Source organism: Mixophyes fleayi, chromosome 1, assembly GCF_038048845.1.
Source record: "Mixophyes fleayi isolate aMixFle1 chromosome 1, aMixFle1.hap1, whole genome shotgun sequence".
Lineage (NCBI taxonomy): Eukaryota > Metazoa > Chordata > Amphibia > Anura > Limnodynastidae > Mixophyes > Mixophyes fleayi.
Genome location: NC_134402.1, coordinates 125,064,126 through 125,078,799, shown reverse-complemented (window position 1 = coordinate 125,078,799; position 14,674 = coordinate 125,064,126). Strand labels below are relative to the sequence as shown.

The following is a 14,674-nucleotide window of genomic DNA, read 5'->3' as shown; positions in this document are numbered from 1 at the left end:
CTGCCTAAGATCTGTGTCTCTCATTCGCCCTCTTTACCTGCTCCCTCATTGCCTGCTCCCATTCCTGATACCCTGGACTGTGGAAGTCCCTCCGAGTAGACTTTCCCGTAACCTCTAAACCTTCATCTTTCTCTTCAAAACTCACTTCTTCAGGCAACCAGGGTTGTTCCTGTGTTGGAGCCAAATACGCTGCAGTGCTGTGAGGCACTTCTGTCTCACAGCACTGGGGTCATGAGTTCGATTCCTGACCATGGCCTTATCTGTGTGGAGTTTGTATGTTCTCCCCGTGTTTGCGTGGGTTTCCTCTGGGTGCTCCGGTTTCCTCCCACACTCCAAAAACCTACTGGTAGGTTAACTGACTGCTATCAATATTGACCCTAGTCTCTCCCCCTCTGTCTGTCTGTCTCCCTCTCTGTCTGTCTGTCTGTGTCTGTGTGTGAGTGTGTGTCTATATTAGGTAATTTAGACTGTAAGCTCCAATGGAGCAGGGGCTGATGTAAATGAGTTCTCTGTACAGCGCTACGGAATTAGTGGCGCTATATAAATAAATTATGTTGATGATGATGATGTTTCAAGGGTTCTGTTAAAAGCAGCTCATTGACCCCTGCTATGTCATCTATATGAGCCTCTGCTGGCCCCTTCTAAAGACTCAACTTGATAATGCAGGGCAGACACGGGTCCAGTGTGAAAGACGTATATCTGTTATATATGCCTGGGACAAAAGTGCTGTGTGAAGGGTTGCAACATGGGTTAAAACTGTATTAATTCTCTCGTGTCTGTCCCGGGATTTTGGTGAGAAAGGGGTACTAGAGTCAATACAGCCCACATTTATATGAGCCATAGCTGATCCAATTCATCACAATTATTTTTAAATAATGTACAAATGTAAAAATGTGAACAAAATATTTTAAGACCAATCCAAATGAATTTGTAATAACTCTGTAGGTGCTGTGCAATAAAAACCTAGCTTCAAAGGAACAGTCTGTGAATGCCTGACAGATTTTCAAGTTCTTTGCTATTTCTCTGGGAACACAGACTTGCTAAGGAAAGTAACATTATAAAATAAGGACGTTGTGATACAGAAACTCACACAAAAGATATTCACGGCTGGAAAATACAGCAATTCAGAATTCTGAGAGGTTTATAATCCCCTGCTGTATAAATGCGGGGGTTATCGAATCTACACAAAATAACAATATATGCTATAATCATGGAGTTTCTCTACAGAGCACAATACATTAACCTACTTTTTTCTGTCTCCCAGATTTGCATGCACCAAATCCGTACAACAAATAGGTATTACAATGCACTGTATAGTGGGGATTTATACACTTAACAGGGAATAGGGAAAGGAAATTGTTTTGCAATAAATTGCAGGTATTTTCAATGGCGGGAGGGTCAAAGGCAAGAAAATAAAGCAGCTTTTGACATCTACTTACTTTTTAAGCTACATGGATGAAATGCTCATCTGAAAACAATCAAAAAGGAGCTATTTACTAACAAAGTGCAAAAATGCAGTAAATCATCCAAATTGACTTTTTCTTTCATTGTCTAACCTGCCTTAGGTCTATGAAAGCTAACTGATGATTTGTTGTTATGAGTTACAGTACATTTCCAATTTGTTAGTAAATCATCTCAAAATGTCTGCTTTGTTCTTACATACATTATTTGCTTTTTGTTGAGTTATATTTAGAACTCTTAAAATAGTCACAGGAAAAGTATACAGTTAAATGCACTAAACATGATATAAAGTAATTTGCAAAGATTTTTGGGTAGAATTTTCAATTGACATCTATAGTTATCTGTGCAATCAGCTTTCTTTCAGTTTGAACTTCATTGATACTGTACATGTATTCACGAAGGAGAAAGAGCAACCAATTAAGAAAAACATTTTTTTTCTCTAAGTGTGTCATCCCTAGTTGATCTAATTATATCAAGAATCTTAGCTAAAGCTAATGGGTTCAGCAAGCAGCACTTCTTTCAAGTGAAGTAGGCAAGCTTGTACTGGCCTCTCCAGGAACAGATACATATTCTGGTTCAGTAGTCTCATTCATCTTTCAATAAAGAAAGTTATAAGATAATTTCACTTTAATTCTAATTTGAACATTCCTCTCTTCCCCAAATAGAAGAACAATGTGGGTTCCATGCCAGACATCACCTCACTTTGGGAGAACTCAGCCTTGCCAGTGCTCAAACTCTATTTATCCCTCTGTTGACAAGCACGTCAGTTTCTAATAGTGATTGCAAAAAGCTTCTGCTCTGACTGTGCAATGCTTTTCTTAGAAACTCACGGAGCATGACTTAAACTGTTCTTAGTCGTCAAACCAGAAACAAGGAGCTGCACTCTTGTAGGTCACTTCTCCCGAACCAGGACATGGAACCTCCCTAGTTGTACTAGATGTGGGCAAGGGGTATTAGAATTAAACAACTGATTTTAGATACAACACTGTTTGTCCTCCTGTGGATTTATACTGTTTAGTTTGGTTGTTCTAGGTACGCACATTTTTCAGTTGGCCTGAATCCCCATAACCACACTCAATTCACAGTCTCCTGCAATCTGCATCTGCAGACGTAGTATGCTGAAACAGATGGCCGCATAGAGAGTTTAGTGAGAAAGAAGGAGTATATGATTTATTTTATCTCTATCACATAATGGAGCCTCTGTGTGACAGAGCAGAGCCAGGGCCACACACAGGGCTGGACTGGGACTAAAAATCAGCCCTGGCATTTAAAGTACACAGGCCCACCTCAGTTCCAGTAAGAAAGAAACAGGAACGAAAAGGGCATGACCACATTGTGTTGTGGGTGTGCCCAACATGGGGCATTGATACATACATTATAATAAAACATTACATTTATCACACCCTCCCATCCACATCACGCCATCCCCCCAGGCACATTATGACACCCCCAGCTCACTGTACTTATCTATGCTTCTGGTGCTGCTGACATCCATCAGGGTGGCAACTTCCTGTAGAGTGAGCAGGGAAGCTCTTTGTCTCACAAGATTACAAAATCTTGTGATACTTAGAGCTCCTCCGCTTGCTCTGCAGTCTGTGTCCTGTTCGGGAACAGCTATCAGTTCCCTTCCCCTAACCAGAGGTGGATTAAGGCTCAGGGGCCCAGGGTATTTAAGACAGCAGGGTCCCTATTATGTAACATGGTTATCATTTTAGACAAATACACAGGCACTACTTTTAGAAGCACACAGCTCTGCCTTCACAAGCAGTACATTGTGAAGCGGGACATACCTCCCAACTGTCCTTGCAGTCGAACCAAATCCTGACTAAGTGAGACAGTCACCCAAATTCAAGATTGCACCACCAGATTTAGGACAGTTGGCAGATTGTCCTGCTCTCTCCTACCTGTCTTGGTCACTTTCACCACTTGTAGCAACTGTTTTCTTTAGCTCAGTTCATTCTTGTCTTGATCCTGGAATATTGGCTGCCCTATTTTGAAAAAAAAAAATGGGTACATGAGACTTAAAACAATAGCACTCATGTTTTATAATTAGGCCTCCCTCCAGTCCCCACGATAATAATATTCACATTTAATAAGTAGACCTATTTCCCTCCAACCAGCCCCAACATTAAATTAACAGTATACCCATTTACTCAAAACATATTTCCCTCCCTCCAAACAGTCCCAGTGATAAATTAAATAGCATTAAAGTTTAATAAATAGACATTTTCCACAACCATCCCCGGCAATAATTCATATTCACATTTAATAAATAGCCCTCCTCCCCAAAATCAGTCCCATATTCAATTGATAGCCCTAAACCACCCCAGCATTAAATTAAATTAAAGGTTCCTTCACCTCACCTTATATAATTAGCCCCCACCTACACTCCACCATTAAATAGCCTACCTCCCACACTATAGTAAGATCCTCCCTTCCTTTACATATTATATTAAAATACTGCACACATGCATACTATATGAACAAGGCCAAACACACACACTCACACTATATGAACATGGGGATACACACGCACACTATAGCAACATGGGGATACACACGCACACTATAGCAACATGGGGATACACACGCACACTATAGCAACATGGGGATACACACGCACACTATAGCAACATGGGGCCACACACGCACACTATAGCAACATGGGGCCACACACGCACACTATAGCAACATGGGGCCACACACGCACACTAACATGGGGCCACACACGCACACTATAGCAACATGGGGCCACACATGCACACTATAGCAACATGGGGCCACACATGCACACTATAGCAACATGGGGCCACACACGCACACTATAGCAACATGGGGCCACACACGCTCATTATAGTCACACACATACAGACACATACACACACACAAACACAAACACACTATAGCCACACAGACATACTCTATAGACACAGACACTTACCTTGTTAAACCAAATCCCGAGTAGCAGTACTCTGCTCGCTGGTCAGCGAACGGAAAGTCAGGGACAGCCGCATATGCAAGTAATCACATGGGACGTCACCTGTCACATGGTGCCATCCCAGGTGATTACTTGCATAGGCGGCAGTCACTGACTCTCTGTCCGCCGAGCAGCGTGCAGAGTGCTGCTGCTCGGCGGGCACAGACCGGCCCATTTGATCATAGGCCCTTCTGACAGAAGTGCCAGTCCGGCCCTGGCCACACACCAGAGCCCATTGTCCCTATGCCACAACACGAAAAGATGTCAGGGAGCAGACCTCATGTTTGAGGAAAGGTGAGTGGCTGTTAGTAATGTGTAAACTACATTAGAGAAAAGATTGATTAAAAAAAAATACTATTTAAAAAAAAAAAAGTAGTTCTTAAAGTAATCTGTTATCGCCATCCTGAGATGACGATAACAGAACAGGTATTGTGGCGTTACAAGTACGACAGCAAAGGCTTATTAAATAGCCATCCCAATGGACATTTTGAAAACCCTCCTCTAGAAATCCTGCGTTTGCCCTGGGCCTTGTATTCATTCAGCATTAGCTTTACAATAACTGGGGCAGGATTATTGCAGAACCTCCTCCCACAGTTCCAAAGTTTTTAGTTATACAAAAAGAACCAGAGAGTCACAACTTAGTCAGATAGAGAAATATGTTCTAATGTAGGAGTAATTTTATTCCAAAACAGCCAAAGTATACCATATTTTACTGGCTCTGCTCCTTCGTCAAGCAGCCTGAGGAGGGGATGCAGCCACTGAAAAATTATACATTTTGGGCTATTTTGGAATAAAACTACTCCTACAGGACAACTTGTTTCTTTATCACACTCTGTTGCAACATTTTGTTTTATTTTGTTTGTAACTAGACCCCTTAATCTAGCTATAAGCCATAACATCACATTATGTGATTTCTATAGGGTCAACAAGCATAGGGACCCGCATAAGAAAAATATGCACTGTTATAAAAACATACATAGTGCCTTCTATTTATTTATTTATTTATTCATTAGTACCTTAATGTTTTGATTGTAGTTGAATCCCTTATTAGTTGCAACCCTGGTTCCTCCTTAAAAACAGTTTATTCTCCTAAAAACTTGTTTGCATCCTCTCTGTGGGATTGGTTGCGGTGCCATTTTATCCAGGTAGAAATCTCAAAGTGGCAGCCCTGGGCATGCTGGATATGAATGTGACTGTATACCATAGTTTCCTACATTGACGAATCCCTTCATTTTGGCCCCGCCACAACAAAATGCTGATCGGGGCTAAAATGACGCGATTTGCCATGAATTGCTTCATTGAGGCCCGTCGAGAACATGATTCGGGAGACTTGCTTGCTTGGGAGTCTCCTGAACATTCTGGGAGAGTAGGAAAGTATGCTGTATACTCTACTTGTAAATTGGTACAGACAATGTCAGCTTTGCTTGAAACTGTGTCTTATTACTAAGTGACCAGGAACTGCTAGAAGCAGCAAATGAAATGTCAGCCTTCTCATCCCTTACAGTAAGAAACACATTTGTGTTAGTGAGGTGTGCATGGTAGGAGACAAATATTGTGACTTTTATTAGTATATTGTCCTACTTGCTATTAATCTCTACCTTTAGTACACATTGCTGCTGAGTATCTTCTCTGCTCCAATAAGGAAACCAACTGTTTTGCAGCAAGGACATTAGCAGTTTAATCAATTCCCTTCAATTTATTGCCACCTAAACCCATGGGTATAACTAGACTATTGTGGGCCACATAGCAAAAAAAAAATTAAGGGCCCCCATACACTGCCTAAGAATGAAACAGACACATATACACAGGGGTGTAGGGACCAGGGGGACAGAGGGGGCAGTTGCCCCCCATGATTTCTGCTGGGTGGGCAAAGACTGTGTTTTGCCCCTTCCCCCATGAACTTCTACAGAAAAACCTTTATGCTACTTTCTGAAGTCATGGAATCTGTTCTAAACAGACAAAGAGGTGAGAAGGCCCTGCTCGCAAGCTTACAATGTATTTGACAATGGGAGTTTGACACATGAGGTTAAGTCTACATTTGCAGTCTGGCTGGGCCGACTGCAAAGGTAAAAGTGACTCAAGTTAAATGAACCTGTCACACAACAATGTTGGTCAAGGGGTAATTGTATAACGGGTGGTAATAGGGTAATGTAGTGAGGTTAAGAGGGTGGTTGAGGAATATTAAAAGCTTGTCTGAAGAGGTGGGTTTTCAGAGAACGCTTGAAAGTTTGTAGACCAGAGGAGAGTCTTATTGTGCGAGGGAGAGAATTCCATAGAGTGGGTGCCTCCCGAAAAAAGTCCTGCAACCGGGAATGGGAGGATGTAATGAGTGTGGATGAGAGACGCAGATCTAGCACAGAACGGAGATGGCGAGTTGGGAGATATTTTGAGACAAGAGAGGAGATGTATGTTGGTACAGCTTTGTTGATGGCCTTGTAGGTTAGTAAAAGTATTTTATATTGGATTCGGTAGAAAATAGGCAACCAGTGTAGAGACATACAGAGTGATTCAGCAGAGGAATAACGATTTGTAAGGAAAATCAATCTTGTCGCAGCGTGCAAAATAGATTGTAGGGGTTTGAGTCTGTTTTGGGGAAGGCCAGTAAGGAGGGAATTGCAATAGTCAATGCAGGAGATAATAAGTGCATGAATTAAGGTTTTTGCAGTGTCTTGTGTGAGATATGTGCGAATTCTGGAAATGTTTTTTAGATGTATGTAACATGATTTAGATATAGAGTCAAGGTGAGGAACTCTTGTGAAAATGTTTTTATTAAATTTTCGTTGTCTATTTAGTTACTAAAACAATCAACTGTATAAATGAAATGCATAAAAATCATTCTGCAATGATATGCATAGTATTTTATTTCCCAAGCTAGATTGATTCAATCTGCCAGCAAAGGGAGCAGTACAGCAGAGGGAGCTGTTGCTAGCTCGAAGTTCAAACAGCATTTGCAATGTATTACACAGATAATTACTTAATTAGGTAGACAAAATATAAGAGGATCTCCCAGTATTGCTCAGTTACCTATATGTTTTATGATATTGAAACAAACAAATATCTTCTTAGCACTGGCTTCTGAAATGTATATCTGAGCATGGTTTTTAAAATCCAGTATACTAATTGGTCAGATGTGGGGGAGCAATGATGCCTCCCCAGATTTCTGAAAAAGTAAAAAATGTTTAACTATAATAAGTACTGATTTGTAATTTTATCAAATCCTAAAATAATGAATATAACTATTGTAAAATTTCACCTCCTACTCTTAAACACTATGCACCCTGCAAATATGAAGTGAAAACACAAACACAGCAAATGACAGTATATGTATTTTAGGCACTGAATATGATATGTGAGGTTTCCCAATGGCAAACAAAAAAATGAAATTATATATAAAATGTCTATTAAATACAAACATTTAATAAAGTTGTATAAGTTTGCAGCACTGGGGTCATGAGTTCAATTCCCAACCATGGCCTTATCTGTGAGGAGTTTGTATGTTCTCCCCATGTTTGCGTGGGTTTCCTCCGGGTGCTCCGGTTTCCTCCCACACTCCAAAAAACATACTGGTAGGTTAATTGGCTGCTAACAAAATTGACCCTAGTCTGTCTGTCTGTGTGTGCGTCTCTCTCTGTCTGTGTGTGTCTATATTAGGGATTTTAGACTGTAAGCTCCAATGGGGCAGGGACTGATGTGAGTGAGTTCTCTGTACAGCGCTGCGGAAGTAGTGGCGCTATATAAATAAACGATGATGATGATGATGATGACAACCCCCTTGTAGTTAGGTGGATATCGAGATAGTCCTTGCCTAGAGGTTTTGATCACTACACCAAAGCACACAAAGCAGATGTGATTATTCGACCTGACAATCGAATGACCTATTCTGTGGTTAATTTGGCCGCATACAGAGTGGACCAAGTTGCACAAACATGGTGAATTAAATCTGAGTGCCCCATGCAGTATGGTCATCTGATGAATCTACAACAAGGTGCAGTCAGTGGCCATCAGAACTGCCAGCCAGCCTGAGCCAAATCCAATTGTTTGGATATTTAAATGATTATATTGGGCCCACAAAAGACCAAATTGCTGACCACATCTGGTCATGTTTAAGCAATTTAAGGTCCAGACTGTAGTGTTACATTGTATCTAGCTTGTAGAGCAGTAAGTAGCTGAATCTGACCTGTCTACCTTCATGTGCAGAGACAGACAGACATCCGGGTTATGCAAACAAAATAAAGGTAAAATAAAACAGGATCAAATAAGAGACAAGGCAGGGTGAGAATCTAATGGATGCAGTAAGAACGAGCTGAACGATAAAGAATACTAAGTGCCTTATCTACCACTAATATAAGTTTGTAGCTGATTTATTTAGTGCTGGAATATATTGTGGCAAGTTCTAATATTAAAGTATTTGTGCATCTGGCCAGCTCTACAGTGATATTGACCGATGCAAATGATTAGACTTTGTGTGGAATACGCAGATTGCTTAGCGAGATATGAGCTTTGAATCAATGCATTTATACATGACAGTACTTTTACTTTACTGCACAATCGCTGACATTTTACAAATATATAATAAAAATGAGCACAATTGGATAGAATTAACTTGCACAAAAGATGCCATTTAAACCTAAAATAACAACAAGGGTCATAACTGTTTTTGTGACAAGCACTGTCACCTCTATCTAAAGGGCATATCAGAAATAAGCTCTACCAGTACACATATAAGATGCACACATGGATGAAGACACCTACTTTGCTAGATGCAGCGGCAACTAAAATAGCGCTCTTCTTTTGCTTACACAAACCAACACAATTGTTTCTTGTACTAGATTCATAGCTCTTAGAAACAGGTTTTATCATTGTATTCTGCGTTACGGACAAACCACTAATCCAAACAGTGGCAGCAAGAAAATATGTATTTTTGAAAATGTGCCTCTCCTAACACAACCACCATTGCTGCATGACCAGCTCTGGGTACACAGTTCTGTCCTTCACGGTGTATACAGCGTCAGAGGCAATAGACAAGTCCACATCATGAATGAGATATTCAGCTTGTAAAGGTTTTTTTTTTTTTAACACCTTAATCTATTAAATGAACATTGGCAAACACCTTACAAAACCTAGGACTTTATAATTATGTCACGGATGGAAGGAATGGTTGACATCCAGCAGGATATTGTTTTGCTGGTCATTCACTGGTGTCATGACAATATCACTACTTCGAGGTGTACAAATCTTGTAATTTTATAAACTAGGCATCGACAATGTGGTATGGTTGCTATCAAAGTTTTATATGTGTACAGTATACATAAACCGGTGTACTAGTGACCTTCTACCTCTTATCACATTGTAGCTGGAGTGTAACAGTTGTGTCCTATATGCAAAGTATATGTTTACTAGTGTACATATAATATAATATGAAGGTTACTGTGATCTCTACCTACCTGTATAATCAGTGTCTCCTTGAATGCAAGCAAAATATCAATAATTGTCACATGGAAGCTTATGAATAATGCATTTTGAATTATTTCATTGAATACCAGATTACATTGCAACCCCGTAATGCCTTATAACTCACTGATTTGAAATGAAAATATGCTTTGTGGGTCATGTCTAAAAGTCATAGATCCCATTATGGTAAGGAAAACAATTACTGGTCATAAATTATAATGATGCACTGTTTTGTATTTAATTTGCATTAACTTAATAAAATGTATTCCTCTAATATTGTGATGACTTTTGACAAGATAAAAATGCCCTCATGCATCCGCTGGTAGCAAATTAACTCAGTCACAAGCAAGAAAACAAGATTATTAAAGTTAATTTATAAGACACTGATACAATGAATGGAGACAGACAATAATAATAAAAAAATTGTCTGTGTAATACATGCCTGATTTAAGCATCTTTGCTATGCAAGTCCTGTATGATAATATAATTATATGATGGAATAATTTACAACAACAATTTAACTCTCCACAGCTAGATTTTACTGTTGTACCCAAAAATTATCTTTAAAACTAAATATATCAGTGATGTGAATGACACATTGCTAGTATGTAATATATCACCTGGAGTGACGCTGCATGTGTGACTGCACATCAGTGATTTTGCACAACATCAATATCACCAAAGTGACAGTGTGAAGGCAGCTTGTTCAGTCTTTTACCTTTTTTTATTTTGCATACTATAGGATTTTAATTTCAGCAGACCTAGATGTTAATTTAAGGATTCTATGGCTTGGTAAAACACATATATGCTTATGGTAACTTAATACCAAAGTGCCTAACTGGTTAATAACCCTGTCCCTCAGCTTCTGTATGACCTGAGGTATAATCTTCAACTTTACCACAACAAAACAGTGATATAATGTATACTCACAAAGAGTGAACGTGGTAGCAGTCACTGTGAGACCCCCCAGCCACCAAAGAACTGCTCTCCGCCGGCAGGACTAGCACTCCCCGGGGCTGAGGTAGTGGAGCCCACTGACCCCCATTCCTTGCCAGCCATCCCCCACGTTCCCCCAGGTCCGGGAAGCTGACCCTGCCAGCGGGCAGCTCTTTGCATTTCCTGCCCTTTGTGGACATACAGGAATCCCCAGCGCGTCTGTGGTTTCACAGCAGAGGACGCGGTCACTTGATCCAGATCAGGGCACAGATTACAAGAGCACAGTGCCCGAGTGGACGTGGGATGCAGGCACGATCAATAAGCAGGGCAGGTATGCTAAGGCTCTACTTTCAGCCGGCAAGGATGCTGAAGATGTGTTAGCTGGGTACCAGGAGAGGAACTGGAGAGTCAGAGCAATGGGAAAGGGGAACAATTGCAGAACCAGTGGCAGCTGTTCTTTTGCTTCTCTCCTCCCGCCTGAGCTCTCCTCCCCCCTTTCTGTTTCTCACTCCTTCCCTCACTGCCCGTCTTTCTCTCTTACTTAGCCATCAATATAACTCCAGCCTGGACGACTTCATTACTCATGGAAAAGACAAAGTCACACAACACAGGGACAACTGTTTATCAAATCAGAGAGGGAGAGAGCGATGCTTGCTGGGCGTGTACAGCAGACCGTTCCCAGACATACTGTACCTAACCTCTGTCATGCTGACTGGGTTAAAGAGCATGTGACATCTATAGCTAAGAGACAGCAGATAGCTCACTCAGTTTGCTGTTGTTTTTGATTTATCTGTAAAGAAATATTTAGTTGACAATTTATGCTGAAAGGAATCACTACAGATGGCACTAAATAACATTCTGAAGGCATACTGGGTGATCTTGTCACACCAGAACATATGCAACTGAAATAAGTTATAGGTTGAGGTAAAGGGCTGCTTGTGGTGCACTTAAAATAGAAATTTGACTTTGAGACATAAGGGTTTAAACCAAAACACATATTAAACCCCAGCCATAACACCTGACCCCAATGTTTCCTGAGGAGAAAGACACTTGGGGGCATATTTATTTAGCAGCCATGTTCCACGTTGCGCATTTTCTGCGCTAATACAATACCACAACATCGCAGATTTCCCTTCGCACCCCTATAGGGGGGCGAAGTGCAATGTGTAAAATGGACACTATGGGGGAGGTGCCGCTGAACATTGCCTCGATGTTCACGCGTGTCTACTGCCAGCCATTACAGTAGGAATCTCCGCTCATTTTTCTGCACCGCTGTTTGGGGCGCGAGAAAAAATGAGCTGAGATTTCTGCCATGACATCTGCGCAATGTGTCTCCGTGGACATTCTGGAAACACCTTATGGCAAATTGAATCCCCCCCCCCCTATATCCCCTTATTTGTGATTATTTAACCCATAAATGAGGCTAACCCAAGGACTATTTTAGGAGAAAAATGGAAATGTTTTATGTAATGAAAGGGATGGTTCATAAAAGTTAGGAAGTTTAGTTTTTAAAGTAACATTTGCTTTTTCCGATTTTTCTGCCTCTCCACAAATCTAGGTGCACCCCTAGTTTGCTAATAGTGGAGAGTAAGTGTGCATCTTAATATGAATTGAGAGAACCACCCAGGGGCATTGGTGCAAAGCCAAGGCTGCGCATGGAATTGTGGATCAAAAGATGATTTGAACTTTGAGTTTTTGCAGTATCCCATACTTGCCAACTTTTAATTATTAAAGTCCAGGAGATTATAACATGTTTCTGCTTTGCCTAATATAATGGTACCCTAAAGAATGTGCAGCTGTGGTGGAAAAGGAGAGGTAATCTCTTCCCTCACTTTGAACCATAGAATAGCAATGTAAATAGTTCCTTAGCTCTCCTTCTAAAAAGTTTTTGTGTGTATAAGTGTGAGTGGATAGTTCTAGGCAAGAAGGTAATATGTAACAATATCTTGTTCATTAGGTTACATAAACATACACTTGTACATACAATTGGGACATCCCAAGAATTTTAGAAGTAAACAATAAAACAATGTCCTTATTGCCATTTAGAGGAATAGTATATATTGTTTCTTGTCACAATTGGCAATAGTTTTAAACAAGCCGACAAATATTGAAAATATCAATTTTTTGGTTGGAAACAATTGTTTGACTGCTGGAAGGAAACCTCATGACAACACAACATAACCACAAAGTGACAAAACAACATATCTTATTTTCTAAATAACATTTTTGGTCTATTTACCAAATAATGTGTTAATATAGAAAAACTGCTACACATTACAAATCGGACCCGCGCATCTTTGGCTGACTGCTATATAAAAATCATTGGTTTATATGTTTGTTTGTCTGTCCGATTATGCATCCAGACAACCTTGCACCGATTGGGCTGAAACCAATGCAATGTGGTCCAGTGTGATCCTGGCCAGGTTTTAGGTGGGTTAGGGTCAGGGGTGGGCTGGACCGGGGGGCAGCGGGCACCCGGGCCGCTCAGTCTAGCGGCTGTTCAGGGCGGCCGCCTCCCCCTGTCCCCCGCCGTGGATGCAATTATTTTTTTTATGTTACTGGCGGCCGCGTCAGTGCACAGGCGATGCGGCCGCCTGTGCGCCCCCCGGGCTGATACCTCCCAGCCCGCGCCTGGTTAGGGTTCCAGTTGGATCTCCTGTTGCTGTATATTGGGCAGAAATTTGACCCGGGGAGCTTGTTCTGAGGCTTACAATGGATGGATTTGGACGAAAACTTCACAGACTGGTAACATTGGATCCCTGTTACGGTGCTGGTAGTTACAGGTCTGATAGTCAGAGCAGGCCTGTACACGACCAGATGCTGAGTCTACTAGGTTCAGAATAAGGAGGCAAGACACGATGTAGTTCTTCAATACTTCAATGATTGATAAAACACACATATATATAAATATGCAGATGTCCAATAGCCATGGCGGAGGGGGACAAGGATAAACACAATAACAGTCTTGTTATATGCACATGAACAGACTTGCAGCAGGCTGTGAATCAGTAGAGGCACAATAGAGAGAAAACAAAGTCTTTGTAATATGCACAAGATGATACTTGCAGCAGGGGAGTCCCAATAGAAGTGCTCCAGCACTGGGTAGAGAACTGAAACTCATACACAGGAAAGACACAGGGTCAGGATACACAGGAGTCCAAGGAATCAGACTAGCAACAAGTTGCACTGACAGTGAGCAGATGTCAGTGCTGAGTTTAAATAGAGCAAGTTAGAGTGCCCCGTCCTGAGGGTGAGTCATGTGATGCACAGAAAAACATAGAGTAGACAGGGAAAGTAACAAAATCCGGTCAGGATTGTTACAGTACCCCCCTCCCTAGGGCTGGACTCCGAACACCTACGATATTTTTTTTAGGGAATCTTTTCCAAAACTGTTTGAGTAAATGAGGAGCATGAATGTCTGAAGCTTTAACCCAAGAACTTTCCTCAAGCTCATAGCCTTTCCAATCGACCAGGAATTGCAGTGATCCTCTGAATCTACGAGAGTCCAATAGTTGTTTAATCTCATATTCAGTTTGATCTTGAGAAGTAGCCGGAGGCGGAGAAGCTGTGACTCTTGAAAACTGATTTTGTACCACCGGTTTTAACAGAGAGACATGAAACACATTGGGAATCCGTAGTGAGGATGGAAGTTCCAATCTGAAAGCTGCTGGATTAATTATCTCGGAGATTTGGTAGGGACCGATAAACTTGGGTGCTAATTTCATACTAGGAACTTTTAAACGGATATTTTTTGTGGATAACCACACCTTATCCCCTGGAAGAAGTAGAGGTGCAGGACACCTTTTATCGAAAATTTTTTGGGCCCGTGCAGCAGAATTCTCCAGATTA

The 14,674-nt window shown here is 41.1% G+C and overlaps 1 protein-coding gene across 1 annotated transcript in view; it reads right to left on the bottom strand.

Moving 5' to 3' along the window:
• The window catches only part of TRPC3 (transient receptor potential cation channel subfamily C member 3), a 167,339-nt gene extending 155,911 nt beyond the window's left edge, over positions 1 to 11,428 (bottom strand). The window contains exon 1 of the mRNA XM_075200321.1: positions 10,820 to 11,428. Coding sequence (XP_075056422.1) covers positions 10,820 to 11,025 — 206 coding nt within the window. The 5' untranslated portion in view covers positions 11,026 to 11,428. The remainder of the gene's footprint in view (positions 1 to 10,819) is intronic.
• Between the last annotated feature and the right edge of the window lie 3,246 nt (positions 11,429 to 14,674).